At 48.8% G+C, this 17,500-nt stretch overlaps 2 protein-coding genes across 2 annotated transcripts in view; one reads left to right on the top strand and one right to left on the bottom strand.

Annotated features, from left to right (window-relative positions):
- Window positions 1-241: 241 nt before the first annotated feature.
- LOC117479796 (laminin subunit alpha-1-like) lies at window positions 242-2,036 on the top strand (the record flags this gene model as incomplete). The annotated part of the gene is given in 4 exon segments (XM_034126882.1): window positions 242-395; window positions 541-674; window positions 1,124-1,337; window positions 1,530-2,036. Coding segments are annotated over 4 exon segments (678 nt in total), but the record flags the coding sequence as incomplete, so codon positions are not given.
- Window positions 2,037-3,673: 1,637 nt separating this feature from the next.
- LOC117479805 (protein 4.1-like) overlaps window positions 3,674-17,500 on the bottom strand; it is a gene marked incomplete at its 5' end in the record, with an annotated part of 19,149 nt that continues 5,322 nt past the window's right edge. The window contains 8 exon segments of the mRNA XM_034126895.1: window positions 3,674-3,832; window positions 4,651-4,772; window positions 6,496-6,576; window positions 11,839-11,931; window positions 12,014-12,058; window positions 13,079-13,156; window positions 15,129-15,227; window positions 16,445-16,762. Of these exon segments, the coding sequence (XP_033982786.1) occupies window positions 4,662-4,772; window positions 6,496-6,576; window positions 11,839-11,931; window positions 12,014-12,058; window positions 13,079-13,156; window positions 15,129-15,227; window positions 16,445-16,762 (825 nt within the window).

Raw genomic sequence — 17,500 nt, forward strand, 5'->3', positions numbered from 1 at the left:
CCTCTCTACTGTTCACCTGTGTATAGTGTACCTCTCTACTGTTCACCTGTGTACATATATGCTCAGGTGTATATCAGTATGTCGTGCCTCTACTTTATCCTTACCTGTGAATATAAATATCAACCTGTTTAGAGATGTCCCGCCCCTTAGCCTAACAGGTGGAGTGCTATCCAATAGGAGTGTTCCCTAGTGATGTCACTGTGTTCCTGAGTAAACACAGGTGTGACTTCCTGTCTCTCAGGCCAGCAGCAGCTTCTCGGGATGCGTTCGCTCCGTCAGTCTGAACGGCGCCATGTTGGATCTGTCCTCTCCAGCTTCACAGCATGATGTCACTTCCTGTTTCACCAACGACCAGACAGGAAGTTACTTTAACGGCAGTGGATACGCCGCCCTGAGTGAGTCCAACTAATTATATAATATATTTATAATTTAATATTTAATCTGATGATGTTCCTAGTGGTTAACTTTGTGTGTGTGTGTGTGTGTGTGTGTGTGTGTGTGTGTGTGTGTGTGTGTGTGTGTGTGTGTGTGTGTGTGTAGTGCGTGATGGTTATAAGGTGGGCTCTGATGTGTCCGTGGCCTTCGAGTTTCGAACGAGCCAATCAGAAGCCGTGTTGCTGGGGATCAGCAGCGCCAAGGTGGACGCCATCGGGCTGGAGCTGATCCACGGACAGGTGAGGCTCAGGAGTCATGTGACAGGGGGTGAGGCTCAGGAGTCATGTGACAGGGGGTGAGGCTCAGGAGTCATGTGACAGGGGGTGAGGCTCAGGAGTCATGTGACAGGTGCTGTGTGCTTTAAGCCCCTCCCTCGAGATTACATCATGCATGTTGTTAGGAATGGGGAGATTGGATTGGTCGGGTACAAATGTAGGTGTTTATGTCCTCACAGAGATAATAACAGGAATGTGTGTGTCCTCAGGTGTTTATGTCCTCACAGAGATAATAACAGGAATGTGTGTGTCCTCAGGTGTGTTTATGTCCTCACACAGAGATAATAACAGGAATGTGTGTGTCCTCAGGTGTGTTTATGTCCTCACACAGAGATAATAACAGGAATGTGTGTGTCCTCAGGTGTGTTTATGTCCTCACACAGAGATAATAACAGGAATGTGTGTGTCCTCAGGTGGTGTTTAACGTGAACAACGGGGCGGGGCGAGTGTCGGTGCGTTCGATTGGTCCCCTGCTGTGTGACGGGCTCTGGCACCACCTGGTGGCGAAGAAGACCAAACACAGCCTGAGTCTGAGCGTTGATGGGAGGAGCTACTCCACCCCCAACCCTTACCCACAATCCACCTCTGCTGAGACCAACAACCCCGTCTACCTGGGCGGATTCCCAGGTGAGAGATCTGTCCACTCAGTTACAGGTGAACCAAACATGACGACCTGTCAAAGACTCACACTAACCTGTCTCTCTCTCCACCTGTCTGTCTGTCTCCACCTGTATCCCCCTCACCTGTCTGTATCTCCACCTGTCTGTCTCCACCTGTATCCCCCTCACCTGTCTGTATCTCCACCTGTCTGTCTCTCAGTGGGTGTGAAGCAGAACTGCCTGTCTGTCAGCTCCAGGTTCTCAGGCTGTCTGAGGAAGCTTCATCTCATTAAGTCTCACCTGAATGACGCTCTGGAGTTAAGCTCCGCCCACTTCCTGTTGGGCGTGACTCCTAACTCCTGTCCTGTTGCTAAGCAACACGTAGCTCAGCTCTGATTGGCGGGCGGACACAACAGTTTTGTTTAATGAATCGGCCTTTCCTAATTCCCGCCCCTTTCCACTCTTTTGTCCAATCAAAAGCTTCCTTTTTACTTGTACTTCCTACCTTGTGCTACGTCTGGTTGGAGCCGGCTAGCATAAAGCTAACGCTACATGAAGAAGAGTTAGCACGATTAACGTCTTTATTATTGTGGGAAAGTTTGAGATCTGAAAACATGAATCTGTACTTCTGTAATAAACGACGTTTAGATGAAGGCTGTTACATGATGCTGTCCTCCCTCCCTCTGTAACTCTGTTTCTTCATCAATCAATAAAATACATTCAGACAGGAAGTCCAGTTTAATCGTTTTATTTCAGTTCAGCGGTGAAAACTCGTAAGAATTCATGATGAGAATAAAATACCTCGGGGAGTGTGCAGAGCGGAGCGTAATCTGTACGATGTTAGCCCGGGTTAGCCCGATGTTAGCCCGGTGTTAGCCTGGTGTTAGCCCGATTTTAGCCTGGTGTTAGCCTGATAGCCCAATGATAATGATGTTAGCTCGATGATTACGATGTTTCTCCCGCACCGATCAGATTTTAGATCTATATGGCGACTTCAGCGCGGAGTGGTGTTCATTTAAGTTTAAATATGTACAATCTACATAAATGTAGCTTATCTATCTTGAACTCTCTATGCTAACACGAGTCTACGTTGTTTTTCTGAGGCTCTTTTCTTCAGAGACTCCGCTAGCCAACATCGTACAGTTTACATCGTACAGTTTACGCTCAGCTTTACGTTGTCGGGTTGGGATTACAACACAGATCAATAATAAATAAACACATAAATCAACATCACAGTGAATAAATAATAACAGGGTTTCCATGGTGAGAAGAATGGCACATTACTATTGCATTGTGGGTAAATACAGAGTTTAAGCTGCTATACAGTTAGCGGGTACAGTGCTAGCAAACATGCTATGTTACAGGAAACAGTTTGCATCAGATGTCAGAATAAAGTTCCACTTCCTGTTACTAATGTTGGAGCTGTACAGTCGACAGAAATATAAATATGAATTCTACTTCCTGTTTATCATCCAGGTAAAGCTGGTGCAGATGATGCTATGCTAACATGTGATGCTATGCTAACAAGATTAGGATCAGCGACTCCGAAAACATGACGAAGACTTTTATTAAAAGAGTACTGAAGTTTCATATGGAGCACCTTGAGTCAACCAACCAATCAGGTGTGAGGGGGCGGGGCCTGGAGTTCACTTTGAGAGTTCATCTGAGGTCGACCGACTCGTCTGTGTGTGTGTCTCTGTGTGTGTGTCTGTCTCTCTGTGTGTGTGTGTGTGTGTGTGTGTGTGTGTGTGTGTGTGTGTGTGTGTGTGTGTGTGTGTGTGTGTGTGTCGCTGTGTGTGTGTCTCTGTGTGTGTGTGTGTGTCTCTGTGTGTGTGTGTGTCTCTGTGTGTGTGTGTGTCTCTGTGTGTGTCTGTGTCTCTGTGTCTCTGTGTGTGTCTGTGTCTCTGTGTGTGTCTGTGTGTGTGTCTGTGTGTGTGTGTGTGTGTGTGTGTGTGTCTCTCTGTGTGTGTGTGTCTGTGTCTCTGTGTGTGTGTCTCTGTGTGTGTGTCTCTGTGTGTGTGTCTCTGTGTGTGTGTCTCTGTGTGTGTGTGTGTCTGTGTCTCTGTGTGTGTGTCTGTGTCTCTGTGTCTGTGTGTGTGTCTGTGTCTCTGTGTGTGTCTGTGTGTGTCTCTGTGAGTGTGTCTGTGTCTCTGTGTGTCTCTGTGTGTCTCTGTGTGTCTCTGTGTCTCTGTGTGTCTCTGTGTGTCTCTGTGAGTGTGTCTGTGTGTCTCTGTGTGTGTCTCTGTGAGTGTGTCTGTGTCTCTGTGTGTCTCTGTGTGTCTCTCTGTGTCTCTGTGTGTCTCTGTGTCTCTGTGTGTCTCTGTGTGTCTCTGTGAGTGTGTCTGTGTGTCTCTGTGTGTGTCTCTGTGAGTGTGTCTGTGTCTCTGTGTGTCTCTGTGTGTCTCTCTGTGTCTCTGTGTGTCTCTGTGAGTGTGTCTGTGTGTCTCTGTGTGTGTCTCTGTGTGTGTGTCTGTGTCTCTGTGTGAGTGGCTCCCATGATCCTGCAGTCTTGTAGCTTCAGTCCTGAAAGACAGACAGGTGCAGCAGTGAGACAGGAGTCTTGTCGACCAATCAGAACCCTGCGTTTGTTTCCCTCTCAGGCATTGAAGGAAAGGATATAAAGCCGCCCCACAATCCCTTGCAGCAACATTTACCGTTAACGAACGAGCTAGCCAGTGAGTAGCATGCTAATTAGCATAGCAATTTCAAAGCTTGACTATTAGCATGCTAATATTTGCATGCTAATATTAGCATAGCATGCTGGTGTCCCCACTGTCCTCTGATGTTCATGGGGTGTTTCTCAATGTCGAGTACGCTTGCTTGGTAGCACATGTCTGCCGAGCATCTTGCTTCAGAAGCGAGTCAAGAATACTTCCTGACATTCGGAAAACAAAGAGTGGAACAGGCGAGCAAGTGTGCAGGTGTGCGTCATATGAGAGGCCCCGCCTCTTACATCTTCCACCACAGATTTGGGGAAATTGGTCCGTGCGCAAAGCATTGTGGGGATTTTAAGACCGCTCTACTCATGTGCAGCCTCGATATTTCTCCAAACGGAGTACGCCGGGCTCGGTAGATTTCCAAGTATGCTGGAGATTGGAACAGTACTTCGGCGGCACTCGATGACGTAGCATGCTTGAAATAGTGGCTCTGAAGCAGCTTTACTCGCCATTGAGAAACACCCTCTGTCTTGTTTACTTCCTCTTCAGACTACATTTTCCGGTCCTAAACGTTTCAACCAATCAGATCTCTCCCTGGGTCCTCCAGGTGTTTTTCCAGGTGAAAGTGCAAACAGGCATGCAGCAGCAGCCAATCATCATCCAGCACGGGGCTGCACCTGTTACCTGTGATGTCACTAATCGGTCACATGATCAGGAGAAACCTCGGTCTCTTTGTGGACGACGACTCGAGTGACGGAAAGTTCAGGATGTTGGCGTCGCGCCTCAGAGAGAGCGGCCTCCAGAGCCTTAGAGAGGGTTAGATAACCCGGGTTAGTTAACCTGGGTTAGACTGGGTCAGAGCCTTAGAGAGGGTTAGATAACCCGGGTTAGTTAACCTGGGTTAGACCGGGTCAGAGCCTTAGAGAGGGTTAGATAACCTGGGTTAGACCGGGTCAGAGCCTCAGAGAGAGCGGCCTCCAGAGCCTTAAAGAGGGTTGGATAACCCGGGTTAGATAACCTTGGTTAGACCGGGTCAGAGCCTTAGAGAGGGTTAGATAACCCGGGTTGGATAACCTTGGATAGACCTGTTAACCCGGGCCAAAGAGGCTCAGATGGAGTCCGGGCTGAGGAGCTTGTTGCCTGAGTGCCTCAAACCCTCCTGGGATCCCGCCTGGCACGGAGACCAACACACACACACACACACACACACACACACACACACACACACACACACACACACACACACACACACACACACACACACACACACACACACACACACACACACACACACACACACACACACACACCCTGCTGCAACGTCTGACTGCAGACAGGACAGAGAAACTCCTGAAGTTAGGATGAAATAAGATGTGGAGCTGTTCTAAAGTCTCAGAGAGAACCGTCTCAAGAGCCTTAAAGAGGGTTAGTTAACCTGGGTTAGTTAACCTGGGTTAGTTAACCCTAACCTTACAGCGTTTCTTTACCTGTTAATAACAAAGTGTCACCTGGTCAGAGTGATAATAACAAAGTGTCACCTGGTCAGAGTGTTAATAACAAAGTGTCACCTGGTCAGAGTGATAATAACAAAGTGTCACCTGGTCAGAGTGTTAATAACAAAGTGTCACCTGGTCAGAGTGATAATAACAAAGTGTCACCTGGTCAGAGTGTTAATAACAAAGTGTCACCTGGTCAGAGTGATAATAACAAAGTGTCACCTGGTCAGAGTGTTAATAACAAAGTGTCACCTGGTCAGAGTGTTAATAACAAAGTGTCACCTGGTCAGAGTGTTAATAACAAAGTGTCACCTGGTCAGAGTGTTAATAACAAAGTGTCACCTGGTCAGAGTGTTAATAACAAAGTGTCACCTGGTCAGAGTGTTAATAACAAAGTGTCACCTGGTCAGAGTGTTAATAACAAAGTGTCACCTGGTCAGAGTGATAATAACAAAGTGTCACCTGGTCAGAGTGTTAATAACAAAGTGTCACCTGGTCAGAGTGATAATAACAAAGTGTCACCTGGTCAGAGTGTTAATAACAAAGTGTCACCTGGTCAGAGTGTTAATAACAAAGTGTCCACCTGGTCAGAGTGTTAATAACAAAGTGTCACCTGGTCAGAGTGTTAATAACAAAGTATCACCTGGTCAGAGTGTTAATAACAAAGTGTCACCCTGGTCAGAGTGTTAATAACAAGTGTCACCTGGTCAGAGTGTTAATAACAAAGTGTCACCTGGTCAGAGTGTTAATAACAAAGTGTCACCTGGTCAGAGTGTTAATAACAAAGTGTCACCTGGTCAGAGTGTTAATAACAAAGTGTCACCTGGTCAGAGTGATAATAACAAAGTGTCACCTGGTCAGAGTGTTAATAACAAAGTGTCACCTGGTCAGAGTGTTAATAACAAAGTGTCACCTGGTCAGAGTGTTAATAACAAAGTGTCACCTGGTCAGAGTGTTAATAACAAAGTGTCACCTGGTCAGAGTGTTAATAACAAAGTGTCACCTGGTCAGAGTGTTAATAACAAAGTGTCACCTGGTCGTGGTCGATTTCGGTGTCTCCGGAGATCACGATCCTCTTCTCGATCCGAGTCTCCGAGACTCCTCCCTTCACTGTCTGCACACACAGAGGTTAGGGTGTGTGTGTTATAGGGATGTAACGATACCAAAAACTCACGGTACGATAATATCGCAATAAAAAGTCCACGGTACGATATTTATCGCGATATTGAAAAATAAAGAAGAAAAATAATTGTGAATTTTTTTAATTTTTTTTTAATTTTCTTTATTGAATAATAAATCTGATTTGTAAAGCATTTTAGTAGGATAGTAGTATTTTAAAGTGTCAACAATATCTTAATCAGACCCTGCAATAAAATAAATCAAGTTTCACTTTAGTTTTTCAAGTAGCTCAACTCAAACTCACTAAGTCACTCACTAAGTCACTCACTAAGTCACTCACTAAGTCACTCACTAAGTCACTCACTAAGTCAATCACTCAGTCACTTACTAAGTCACTCACTCAGTCACTCACTAAGTCACTCACTAAGTCACTCACTCAGTCACTGACTAAGTCACTCACTAAGTCACTCACTAAGTCACTCACTCAGTCACTCACTAAGTCACTCACTAAGTCACTCACTAAGTCACTCACTCAGTCACTGACTAAGTCACTCACTAAGTCACTCACTAAGTCACTCACTCAGTCACTCACTAAGTCACTCACTAAGTCACTCCTCAGTCACTCACTAAGTCACTCACTAAGTCACTCACTCAGTCACTCACTAAGTCACTCACTCAGTCACTCACTAAGTCACTCACTAAGTCACTCACTAAGTCCACTCACTAAGTCACTCACTCAGTCCACTCACTAAGTCACCTCACTAAGTCACTCACTAAGTCACTCCACTAAGTCACTCACTAAGTCACTCACTCAGTCACTCACTCAGTCACTCACTAAGTCACTCACTAAGTCACTCACTCAGTCACTCACTCAGTCACTCACTAAGTCACTCACTAAGTCACTCACTCAGTCACTCACTAAGTCACTCACTCAGTCACTCACTAAGTCACTCACTAAGTCACTCACTAAGTCACTCACTAAGTCACTCACTAAGTCACTCACTCAGTCACTCACTCAGTCACTCACTAAGTCACTCACTAAGTCACTCACTCAGTCACTCACTAAGTCACTCACTAAGTCACTCACTAAGTCACTCACTAAGTCACTCACTAAGTCACTCACTCAGTCACTCACTCAGTCACTCACTAAGTCACTCACTCAGTCACTCACTCAGTCACTCACTCAGTCACTCACTCAGTCACTCACTAAGTCACTCACTCAGTCACTCACTCAGTCACTCACTCAGTCACTCACTCAGTCACTCACTAAGTCACTCACTCAGTCACTCACTCAGTCACTCACTCAGTCACTCACTAAGTCACTCACTCAGTCACTCACTAAGTCACTCACTAAGTCACTCAGTCACTCACTAAGTCACTCACTAAGTCACTCACTAAGTCACTCACTAAGTCACTCACTCAGTCACTCACTCAGTCACTCACTAAGTCACTCACTCAGTCACTCACTAAGTCACTCACTAAGTCACTCACTAAGTCACTCACTAAGTCACTCACTAAGTCACTCACTAAGTCACTCACTAAGTCACTCACTAAGTCACTCACTAAGTCACTCACTCAGTCACTCACTCAGTCACTCACTCAGTCACTCACTCAGTCACTCACTAAGTCACTCACTAAGTCACTCACTAAGTCACTCACTAAGTCACTCACTCAGTCACTCACTAAGTCACTCACTCAGTCACTCACTCAGTCACTCACTCAGTCACTCACTAAGTCACTCACTCAGTCACTCACTAAGTCACTCACTAAGTCACTCACTCAGTCACTCACTAAGTCACTCACTCAGTCACTCACTAAGTCACTCACTAAGTCACTAAGTCACTCACTCAGTCACTCACTCAGTCACTCACTCAGTCACTCACTAAGTCACTCACTCAGTCACTCACTCAGTCACTCACTCAGTCACTCACTAAGTCACTCACTCAGTCACTCACTAAGACACTCACTCAGTCACTCACTCAGTCACTCACTCAGTCACTCACTAAGTCACTCACTCAGTCACTCACTAAGTCACTCACTCAGTCACTCCTAAGTCACTCACTCAGTCACTCACTCAGTCACTCACTAAGTCACTCACTCAGTCACTCACTCAGTCACTCACTCAGTCACTCACTAAGTCCACTCACTCAGTCACCACTAAGTCACTCACTAAGTCACTCACTCAGTCACTCACTAAGTCACTCACTAAGTCACTCACTCAGTCACTCACTCAGTCACTCACTAAGTCACTCACTAAGTCACTCACTCAGTCACTCACTAAGTCACTCACTCAGTCACTCACTCAGTCACTCACTCAGTCACTCACTAAGTCACTCACTCAGTCACTCATCACTCCTAAGTCCTCACTAAGTCAGTCTCACTCATCACTCACTCAGTCACTCACTAAGTCACTCCACTAAGTCCTCACTAGTCACTCACTAAGTCACTCACTAAGTCACTCACTCAGTCACTCACTCAGGTCACTACACTAAGTCACTCACTCGTCACTCAGTCACTCACTCACTCACCCACTAGTCACTCACTCAGTCCTGCACCACTCAGTCACTCACTAAGTCACTAAGTCACACTCACTAAGTCACTCACTAAGTCCACTAAGTCACTCACTAAGTCACTCACCTCAGTCACCACTAAGTCACTCACTAAGTCACTCACTCAGTCACTCACTCAGTCACTCACTCAGTCACTCACTCAGTCACTCACTCAGTCACTCACTCAGTCACTCACTCAGTCACTCACTAAGTCACTCACTAAGTCACTCACTAAGTCACTCACTAAGTCACTCACTAAGTCACTCACTCAGTCACTCACTAGTCACTCACTCAGTCACTCACTCAGTCACTCACTAAGTCACTCACTAAGTCACTCACTCAGTCACTCACTAAGTCACTCACTCAGTCACTCACTAAGTCACTCACTCAGTCACTCACTAAGTCACTCACTAAGTCACTCTCACTCACTAAGTCACTCACTAAGTCACTCACTCAGTCACTCACTAAGTCACTCACTAAGTCACTCACTCAGTCACTCACTAAGTCACTCACTAAGTCACTCACTAAGTCACTCACTAAGTCACTCACTAAGTCACTCACTCAGTCACTCACTAAGTCACTCACTAAGTCACTCACTAAGTCACTCACTCAGTCACTCACTAAGTCACTCACTAAGTCACTCACTCAGTCACTCACTAAGTCACTCACTAAGTCACTCACTAAGTCACTCTCACTCACTAAGTCACTCACTAAGTCACTCACTAAGTCACTCTCACTCACTAAGTCACTCACTAAGTCACTCACTAAGTCACTCACTAAGTCACTCACTCAGTCACTCACTAAGTCACTCACTAAGTCACTCACTCAGTCACTCACTAAGTCACTCACTAAGTCACTCACTAAGTCACTCACTCAGTCACTCACTAAGTCACTCACTAAGTCACTCACTAAGTCACTCACTAAGTCACTCACTAAGTCACTCACTAAGTCACTCACTCAGCTTCATCAGACAGGTCTTTAGGAATATGAGCATGCTCACATGTCCAGGTTGAAGCTGGGATGTTCAGGCGTTTACAAAACCCCCTGCTGTGGAAAGAACTCTCTCTCTTGGTACTGATGTTGCTGGGACAGAGAGATATGCTTTGTCCATGGGTGCCAGCAGTGGGTCAAACTGAGCATTGTCTCTCCACCACTTCAAACACAATACAGGTGTTGCCAAGCAGGTGAGGCTCATTGACAGGGCGAGATATACATATACTGTTGGTACTTGTCAATGTCTCTAGGTAGCCCTGGAAATACATGTCCTTTTGTGTTATCTGTTGTTTTATGTTCATGTTGTAACCTACTTGCTGCCATGTTGGACAGGTCTCTCTTGAGAAAGAGATCGATAATAATAGTCTTTTTTGTCAACAAGCCGAGGCGCAGCGGCAGTTGCACTCCCACTTGCAGCTTCTCGTTTTCTCACATGCTCTGGCAGCTAGCGCGTGCACGAGAGAGGGGAGGCACTTAGAGCGTGCTGGAGAGGGGAGGCACTTAGAGCGTGCACGAGAGAGGGGAGGGACTTAGAGCGTGCTGGAGAGGGGAGGCACTTAGAGCGTGCTGGAGAGGGGAGGCACTTAGAGCGTGCTGGAGAGGGGAGGGACTTAGAGCGTGCTGGAGAGGGGAGGCACTTAGAGCGTGCTGGAGAGGGGAGGGACTTAGAGCGTGCTGGAGAGGGGAGGGACTTAGAGCGTGCTGGAGAGGGGCAGGCACTTAGAGCGTGCTGGAGAGGGGAGGGACTTAGAGCGTGCTGGAGAGGGGAGGGACTTAGAGCGTGCTGGAGAGGGGAGGGACTTAGAGCGTGCTGGAGAGGGGAGGGACTTAGAGCGTGCTGGAGAGGGGAGGGACTTAGAGCGTGCTGGAGAGGGGAGGGGGCACTTAGAGCGCTGCTGGAGAGGGAGGGACTTAGAGCGTGCTGGAGAGGGGAGGGACTTAGAGCGTGGGGGCTGGAGAGGGCAGGCACTTAGAGCGTGCTGGAGAGGGGAGGGCACTTAGAGCGTGCTGGAGAGGGGAGGGACTTAGAGCGTTGCTGGAGAGGGGAGGGACTTAGAGCGTGCTGGGAGAGGGGAGGGACTTAGAGCGTGCTGGAGAGGGGAGGCACTTAGAGCGTGCTGGAGAGGGGAGGGACTTAGAGCGTGCTGGAGAGGGGAGGGACTTAGAGCGTGCTGGAGAGGGGAGGGACTTAGAGCGTGCTGGAGAGGGGAGGGGCTGCAGGGAGTGGAAGCAGAGCGCTGAACACACACGGCTCTTTTTAAAACAGCGCTTTCTCACCGGAGTACTTTTCCCCGTCATTCTTAAAGTACAGATACTAATGAAACGGAGGAATCGTAACGTTTTTAACGGCAGGGTATCGCGGTACCTTTCAAGTATCGGTACACCGTGCAACACTACAATGGGACCACCTGGTTAAATAAAGGTTTAAAAAAAAAAAAATGTGTTTAACATTTTTTTTATAATAATTTTTTTTTAATCGCGGTAGATTTGGTCAGTCTCACGACGGCATTGAGACATTTATTTACCGCGATATTCGATATATCGTTACATCCCTAGTGTGTTACCTTGGTGATGTGTGTGTGTGTGTTACCTTGGTGATGTGTGTGTGTGTTACCTTGGTGATGTGTGTGTGTGTGTGTTACCTTGGTGATGTGTGTGTGTGTTACCTTGGTGATGTGTGTGTTACCTTGGTGATGTGTGCGTGTGTGTGTTACCTTGGTGATGTGTGTGGTGGTCGTGGTGTTCGCGGTCTCTGCGGTGAACGTCTGAGAGCTCAGCAGCAAACCTGCAGGGTCAGAGTCCACCCTCTGTAACACACACACACACACACACTTATTTATTTTACGTGTTTTTGCCTATGAAACAGATGACATCATGACTAACACTCACCCCCGGAGCTTCATAAGTCAGAGTCTTCCTCATCACAGGGACTTCCTGTCACACACACACACACACACACACACACACACACACACACACACACACAAACAGTACTCAGATATATATATATACTACTATATATATATGTTTATATACTCTGTATACTAACATCAGTTCTGATTGACAGCTGAGTGCAAAGCCTCGTGTCGCCAGCAGAGGGAGACAGAAGCTGATACTGGGAGGACTGGTTTAACTGGGTTAGGTTTAACTGGGTCAGGTTTAACTGGGTTAGGTTTAACTGGGTTAGGTTTAACTGGGTTAGGTTTAACTGGGTCAACTGGGTTAGGTTTAACTGGGTTAGGTTTAATTGGGTCAGGTTTAACTGGGTTAGGTTTAACTGGGTCAACTGGGTCATGTTTAACTGGGTTAGGTTTAACTGGGTTAGGTTTAACTGGGTCAGGTTTAACTGGGTCAGGTTTAACTGGGTCAGGTTTAACTGGGTTAGGTTTAACTGGGTCAGGTTTAACTGGGTTAGGTTTAACTGGGTCAGGTTTAACTGGGTCAGGTTTAACTGGGTCAGGTTTAACTGGTTTTACCTCCTGCAGAGGTTTGTCCTCGTCACTGAGATCTGACAGCTGCCTCTGATTGGCCGAGCATTGGGGGCGGGGTAACGAGGGGGGGGGGGAGTTTCCTCTGAACCTCCATCCCTCCTCTTCTTCCTCTTTCTCATCCGAGTGCTGGTGTCCATAGTAATGCTGAAAGGGGCGGGGCCTATTAGCCTCCTGCGCGGCTTGGCTATCTGTGAGGTTAGCGTTAATGCTATCCTGATTAACATCGTTAGCGCGTCTGACTGCAGAATCAATGGCTTCTTCCACCGCCGCCTGAGCTAACACACTGATAGCATCTGAGCTAACATCGCTAACATCGCTAGCATCGCTAAGGTCGTCATCGCTGACATCACTGTTAGCCTGGTTAGCATCATTAGCATCCCCAGCCACTTCCTCTGTGACATCATCAGCCCGACCCGGTGGGGGGGGGCGGGGGGTTGCTAGGGGGCCGGGCCACTGTTGCTACCTGAGGCTGTTCTGCCATTGGCTGGTCCGGGTCACATGACTCCGCTTTCAGGAAGAGAGTCTCCACCTTCTCTGACGTCTGAAACAGGAAGTGAGAAGGAAAATGTGAGGGGGTGGGGCTACAGCTCAGTGACTGACAGGTTGTGAGACAGGTGGTGAGACATGATGTAAGACAGGTGGTGAGACAGGTGGAGAGACAGGTGGTGAGACATGATGTAAGACAGGTGGTGAGACAGGTGGAGAGACAGGTGGTGAGACATGATGTAAGACAGGTGGTGAGACATGATGTAAGACAGGTGGTGAGACAGGTGGAGAGACAGGTGGTGAGACAGGTGGAGAGACAAGTGGTGAGACAGGTGGTGAGACAGGTGGTGAGACAGGTGGAGAGACAGGTGGTGAGACAGGTGGAGAGACAGGTGGAGAGACAGGTGGTGAGACAGGTGGAGAGACAGGTGGAGAGACAGGTGGTGAGACAGGTGGAGAGACAGGTGGAGAGACAGGTGGTGAGACAGGTGGTGAGACAGGTGGAGAGACAGGTGGAGAGACAGGTGGTGAGACAGGTGGTGAGACAGGTGGAGAGACAGGGTGGTGAGACAGGTGGAGAGACAGGTGGAGAGACAGGGGTGAGACAGGTGGTGAGACAGGTGGAGAGACAGGTGGTGAGACAGGTGGTGAGACAGGTGGAGAGACAGGTGGTGAGACAGGTGGTGAGACAGGTGGAGAGACAGGTGGTGAGACAGGTGGTGAGACAGGTGGAGAGACAGGTGGTGAGACAGGTGGTGAGACAGGTGGAGAGACAGGTGGAGAGACAGTTGGTGAGACAGGGTGGATGAGACAGGTGGAGAGACAGGTGGTGAGACAGGTGGGATGAGACAGGTGGAGAGACAGGTGGTTGAGGACAGGTGGTGAGGACAGGTGAGAGACAGGTGGTGAGACAGGTGGAGAGACAGGTGGTGAGACAGTGGTGGAAGGTGGGAGACAGGTGGTGAGACAGGTGGAGAGCCAGGTGGTGAGACAGGTGGAGAGGAGCAGGTGGAGAGACAGGTGGTGAGGACAGGTGGTGAGACAGGTGGAGAGACAGGTGGTGAGACAGGTGGTGAGACAAGGTGGAGAGACAGGTGGTGAGACAGGTGGTGAGAACAGGTGGAGAGACAGGTGGTGAGACAGGTGGTTGAGACAGGTGGAGAGACAGGTGGTGAGACAGGTGGTGAGACAGGTGGAGAAGAGACAGGTGGTGAGACAGGTGGAGAAGACAGGTGGTGAGACAGGTGGAGAGACAGGTGGTGAGTACACGGTGGTGAGACAGGTGGAGAGACAGGTGGTGAGACAGGTGGAGAGACAGGTGGAGAGACAAGTGGTGAGACAGGTGGAGAGACAGGTGGTGAGACAGGTGGAGAGACAGGTGGTGAGACAGGTGGTGAGACAGGTGGAGAGACAGGTGGTGAGACAGGTGGAGAGACAGGTGGTGAGACAGGTGGAGAGACAGGTGGTGAGACAGGTGGAGAGACAAGTGGTGAGACAGGTGGAGAGACAGGTGGTGAGACAGGTGGAGAGACAGGTGGAGAGACAGGTGGTGAGACAGGTGGTGAGACAGGTGGAGAGACAGGTGGTGAGACAGGTGGAGAGACAGGTGGTGAGACAGGTGGAGAGACAGGTGGTGAGACAGGTGGTGAGACAGGTGGTGAGACAGGTGGTGAGACAGGTGGTGAGACAGGTAGAGAGACAGGTGGTGAGACAGGTGGTGAGACAGGTGGAGAGACAGGTGGTGAGACAGGTGGAGAGACAGGTGGAGAGACAGGTGGTGAGGACAGGTGGTGGTGAGACAGGTGTGGTGAAGACAGGTGGTGAGACGGTGTGAGAGACAGGTGGTGAGACAGGGTGGAGTTGAGACAGGTGGTGAGGACAGGTGGAAGAGACAGGTGGGGTTTTTTTGAGACAGGTGGTGAGACAGGTGGTGAGACAGGTGGTGAGACAGGTGGTGAGACAGGTGGTGAGACAGGTGGTGAGACAGGTAGTGAGACAGGTGGTGAGACAGGTGGTGAGACAGGTACCTTCAGCAGGTTGTGTTCGGTGAAAGTCGTTTTTTGTTCTCTGGCTGAGTTCAGAAGAGACGTCAGTTCAGTAGACATTCCATCAAATGTAGGTTTAGGCTAAACGCGCACACACACACACACACACACACACGCACACACACACACACACACACACACACACACACACACACACACACGCACACCACACACACACACACACACACACACACACACACACGCACACACACACACACACACACACACACACACACACACACACACACACACACACACACCAGAGGGTTAGAGATAACTTAACTTCCTATTGACTCTTATCTAGGACTGAGCCATGCAGAGCTGTGATGCGTTCACACCAGACGTGATTACAGTCAATGCAGAGACGCGGACAGACGCAAATTCGCTCCGGCGGTGCGCATGACGCGGTTGACGCGAATGCCGCGGCGCGGTTGAGGCGATTGGAGGGGGCCGCAACAAATTCGCCCTGACACGTTCTCGCGGTAGCCAATCAGCGGTGAGGATCTTAGCCTGCCGTCACTGACGTTGAATCAGAAAACCAAAACATCAGCCGTTAGCTGTTAGCCGTTAGCTGTTAGCACTCAGAGCTCACAGCTCCTCATATCTGTTCAGAAACTCGACAAAAGTTAAACAAGTACAAACCACAGACTGTCTGTGTCATGGAGAATACAGTCGCTGCTTTATTTATGTCTGTATAGGCCGTTGTTGTGAGTGTGGACGGTCGGAGCATATACTGCGTTAGCTTAGCCAATCTCCATTCAGAAAACACGCATTTTAAAAGGTGTTTCGCCTGCCGTCTGTCTGCAGACTTGTCAAAGCATTAATTCATGGTTTTTACTAACCGGTATCAGTATGTTGTTACTTCATCATTTAGAAACGTGTATTACAATTAAATCACGGTCAAATATGTTCATCTTGTTGTAGTTGTAGCCCCCTTGGCTGAAACTCGAGCGATTAGAGCGAAGCGAATATTCGCATGGTGTCCGGTGTGAACACAGCATTAGTGACACGATGACATCACTGAGAGATCTGACTGTAGATCTAGAGCTGTGGTTTACTGTCTAGATACCTGGGGAGGAAAACAAGGGAAGCATCACTGACAGGAAGTGAAGCGCAGGAAATAAGAAGCCCCGCCCCCAGCAGCCAATCAAAAACAAGCGATGAGAGCCTGATTGCTTTGCATGGCTTCATCGAAGGAGGAGAAACAAACTGCTGTGAGGAGGTTAGCGTGTCTTTAGCATGTCTTTAGCGTGTCGCTGCATCTGTCCTCATGCTTGTTTCCATGCCGACCAGCGTACCACTCTGACAGCGGGGGGGGTCACCCTTCCTGTCAGGTGACCCGGGGAGGGGGCGGGGCTTAGATGAGAGGACAAAGGTGCGATTGCAGAGGCCCCGCCCCCCCCTGTGACATCACAGATGATGTCACAGGGCGGCGTCTTCACCTCGCAGATCGTGATCAGCGGTCGACCTGCGATGACATCATCGCGGCCGCTCTCTGTGGTCACCATGGTAGCGACCATCCCAGAGGAAGTGTCGTAGCTCCGCCCCAAAGTATAGCTCTTCTCTCTGATTGGCTGAGGAGGAGGAGGAGCTTGGTGTGCTGTGAGCCCGCCCTCCTGGAGTGCACAAGTGAGCAACATCTCAAACACAGACCGACCAATCAGGGGACAGCTCACCTGTACCTGTTGTTAATCACACCTGAGGGACAGCTGAGGGACACCTGACTGAAAAGTAATCTCTCACCTAATCTCTCACCTGGTCTCTCACCTGGTCTCTCACCTAATCTCTCACCTGGTCTCTCACCTGGTCTCTCACCTAATCTCTCACCTGGTCTCTCACCTGGTCTCTCACCTGGTCTCTCACCTAATCTCTCACCTGGTCTCTCACCTAATCTCTCACCTGGTCTCTCACCTGGTCTCTCACCTGGTCTCCCACCTAATCTTTCACCTGGTCTCCCACCTAATCTTTCACCTGGTCTCCCACCTAATCTCTCACCTGGTCTCTCACCTAATCTTTCACCTGGTCTCCCACCTAATCTCTCACCTGGTCTCTCACCTAATCTCTCACCTGGTCTCTCACCTAATCTCTCACCTGGTCTCTCACCTAATCTCTCACCTGGTCTCTCACCTAATCTCTCACCTGGTCTCTCACCTGGTCTCTCACCTGGTCTCCCACCTAATCTCTCACCTGGTCTCTCACCTAATCTCTCACCTGGTCTCTCACCTGGTCTCTCACCTAATCTCTCACCTGGTCTCTCACCTAATCTCTCACCTGGTCTCTCACCTAATCTCTCACCTGGTCTCTCACCTGGTCTCTCACCTGGTCTCCCACCTAATCTTTCACCTGGTCTCTCA

The sequence above is a fragment of the Trematomus bernacchii genome, unplaced genomic scaffold (genome assembly GCF_902827165.1).
Source record: "Trematomus bernacchii unplaced genomic scaffold, fTreBer1.1, whole genome shotgun sequence".
NCBI classification, from domain to species: domain Eukaryota; kingdom Metazoa; phylum Chordata; class Actinopteri; order Perciformes; family Nototheniidae; genus Trematomus; species Trematomus bernacchii.